The sequence below is a fragment of the Nicotiana attenuata genome, chromosome 2 (genome assembly GCF_001879085.1).
Source record: "Nicotiana attenuata strain UT chromosome 2, NIATTr2, whole genome shotgun sequence".
Taxonomy (NCBI): domain Eukaryota; kingdom Viridiplantae; phylum Streptophyta; class Magnoliopsida; order Solanales; family Solanaceae; genus Nicotiana; species Nicotiana attenuata.
In genome coordinates, this window is record NC_031990.1 from 37,097,406 (window position 1) to 37,100,735 (window position 3,330).

Genomic DNA, 3,330 nt, shown 5'->3' on the forward strand with positions numbered 1-3,330 from the left:
TTGGACATGTAATGGATCTTGAAATACTATTTCTGCATCTCCCTGACCAAATCTGCCTACATTAGGATTACTCGTTAATGGTTGATCAAATTTGATAGATTCGCCCTCGGAAACAAGAAGTTCTGGTTGGGAAGGGATAATATCAACCACTAGACGTCCATCCGATGCATCCTTTATGGTTATCTCATATCCATAAGATTATCCGTTATGTTACGAATATGCAACCATCATATTGCCTTATCTTGAGCAAGTGCAAGTTGCTCTCCCTCTTAATTTGTTCAAACACTTTTGCCTACAAATTTTACCTATTGTTGGCACTAAATCACACTAGATTAAAATCTTTTCAGGAAACCACGCAGTTTTTTGTTTTATTAGAGGGACACTTAATTCTCACTATCTGGGAAGAAGATAACATCATCTAGATTAAAGGGCATCTCTTTTGCTTAAATTTTTCTTCGATCACATTTGAAATCGCATAATACAAAATATTGCATTTTTGGTATAATACATACACTACTTTTCGTATACTTCTCTAAAAAAAAAACTATTTCCTTTTGGCATGAATGCTATCTGGTCTAATTAACTTTGAATTTCTACTGATGTCTCCACCTATTACAAGATATTTCCATTGATAAACTTGTGATGCATAACAATGAAGTTTTTTCAAAATAGTTTTATTTTTTGGGGCTTCTCTAATGTGTTCCCTTTTTCTGCACATTTAAAGGTACAGCTTTCCTATGGCAAGAAACACTGAAGCAACTGCCAACGAGTCCAAAAATGAATCTAAGGTGAAAAAAAATTACTTTTCCCTAATGATAAAATTTGTTTTTTTGATTTATGATTTATTTTCGAGATTGTGATTTCTAATTTTTTTATTTTGATTTAGTTTGGAATGATAAACTAATGATCTTGTTTATGTTTGTAATGAAGATTTGGAGGGATAGGGCTATGTCTATTTTGGAACTTGTATTTTCAAAGGCTATATTTGGTAAAATATTTGTTTATCAGTGCTTTGTGCCCCAGATATATGTATCTTGAGAATCTAAATTTTTCAAGGCAGTGAAATAATTGTTAAAAGTTAATTCCTGAGTTAGCAGTTGAAAGGTCTACGAAAGAAAATGAGAAAGAATGAAGTTTCTTCTTTTCATTCTCTTGAGGCAACTAATATTGCAGCTATGGCAGAGATTCTTTTGCATGTCTTCAATAATTTCCTCTAATCAACTTAAAACAATTTAAAATTTGAAAATAATTTGTATTTCATCCCGTGGTGTAAAAGCTTTAATATATTTAGTAATTTGACTATTTTTTGTATAAGTTACCAATAAATATTTAGAAGTTTCGTCTGTCCTTGTGCTCACAACCGTGCTACAGCCCGTCCTATCTGATAGGAAAGGATCCCATGATCCTGAACTGATCTTACCTGGGATCGCAAATCCCAAGTTTGTCTATGAAGAGCGGATTTAATTGTATTAGTGTCTACAATTTATTTCTTCTGTGTAATACTAATCGGTAGGACCTTATTGGTAAGTGCTACAAGATCTCGTGCATTGGAACCCATGGTTATGGACCCGAATCCGTTAGTATAGAATATTTTTTTTCCAAATGAAATCCCCTAGTCTATGAAAGAGTGAAAAAGTGCTTTCGTTGTTGTGGAAGAAGAAGCCTTCGTATCTTAATGCACGTATTTAATTTTTTCGGAGCTATTAGAGCGGGATCCACTTTTTGGGGAATATAAGTGTGACGACCCAAAGGGGTCATCACTTGTTTTCTTACCATCCTGTACTTTCGAGGCCTTGAAAACCTCATCTAGGGTTGCCTCGATTTGCTTGCGCAGTCCAGGCGCGTAGCCGGATAGCTTAAATATGAATTCTGTGAGAAAAATGCTAAATTTTGATATTAAATTGAATAAATTTGACTTCGGTCAACATTTTAGGTAAACGGACCCGGACCCGTAATTTGACGGTACCGAGGGTCCATAGGAAAATATGGGACTTGGGCCTATGCCCGGAATCGAATTTCGAGGTCCCAAGTCCGAGAAATGAATTTTTGTGTGAAATTATTTTCTGGAAATAACTAAGGAAATTGGAAATGAAATTTGATTAGAAGACTATGGTATCGGGCCCGTATTTTGATTCTGGCGCTCGGTACAAGTCTTATATATGATTTAAGCACTTTCTGTAAAGTTTGGTTGAAAACGGACGTCGTTTGACGTGTTTCGGACTTAAAATGGGAATTTGATGTTTTATGAAAATTTGGAAGAAATCATGAGTTTTGAGGCTTGATTCGATGTATATGATGTTATTTTGGCGATTTGATCGCACGGATAAGTCTGTAGGATGTTTTTGAGGTTGTGTGCATATTTGGTTTGGAGCCCCGAGGGCTCGGGTGAGTTTTGGATAGGTGTCGGATTGCATTTTTGAACTTTGTAAAATCTGGTACCTTCTGTGATCTTCGCATTTGCGAAGATATGCCTCGCAATTGCGAGCTCGCAAATGCGAGCTTTGCATCACAATTGCGAAGCCTGGAACCTGGGCCTATGATCGCAAATGCGATCCAACTCCTCGCAAATGCGAACTAAGGGAATTTTAGCACTGGTCGTAAATGCGATCTCAACCCTCGCAAATGCGAAAGTAGGGTGGTCGCAAATGCGACTTACCTTTCGCAAATGCGAACAGTGGCAAAATAATAAGGGTTCGCAAATGCGAACCAGCCTTCGCAATTCCCACGTTTGGTCGGGGTTCGCAATTGCGAACCCCTGTTCGCAATTACGATATCTGCAGCCCAGCAATGTCATAACTTAGTCGAATTTTCACCATTTTTCATCATTCTTTCTAGACCTAAACCCCATAGGCGATTTTTCAAGGACAAAACTTCTTCCAAATCATTTGTAAGTCGATTTTTACTTAATTCGTTCAATCATTTACATCATTTAACATGTTTTCCACTTAAAATCAATGAATTTCATGGGTGAAATTGGGGGTTTGGGGTTTCACCTAGGTTTTTCTAAAATTGGGGATTTGGACCTCAATTTGAGGTCCGATTTAAAAACAAATCACATATTTGGGTTCGTGGGGAATGGATAACCGGGTTTTGGTTCGAACCTCGATTTTGACCACGTTGGCCTGAGGGGCATTTTGGTCATTTTACCTAAATTTGCGTCTTAGCTGTAAATTAAATAGTAGACTCAGTTGCTTGAGATGTTATTACGAGATGTAATTGAAATGAATAGATTTGGGCCATTTGGAGTCGGATACTCGTGGCAAAAGTGTGGTTTCAAGTTGAATTTGGAGCCGATTTGAGGTAAGTGGCTTGTTTAACCTTGTGTGGGGG

At 37.1% G+C, this 3,330-nt stretch overlaps 1 protein-coding gene across 1 annotated transcript in view; it reads right to left on the bottom strand.

Moving 5' to 3' along the window:
• Positions 1,355-3,330, bottom strand: part of LOC109218470 (protein Ycf2) — an 8,117-nt gene continuing 6,141 nt past the window's right edge. Inside the window, 2 exon segments of the mRNA XM_019382841.1 lie at positions 1,355-1,590; positions 1,593-1,738. Of these exon segments, the coding sequence (XP_019238386.1) occupies positions 1,355-1,590; positions 1,593-1,738 (382 nt within the window).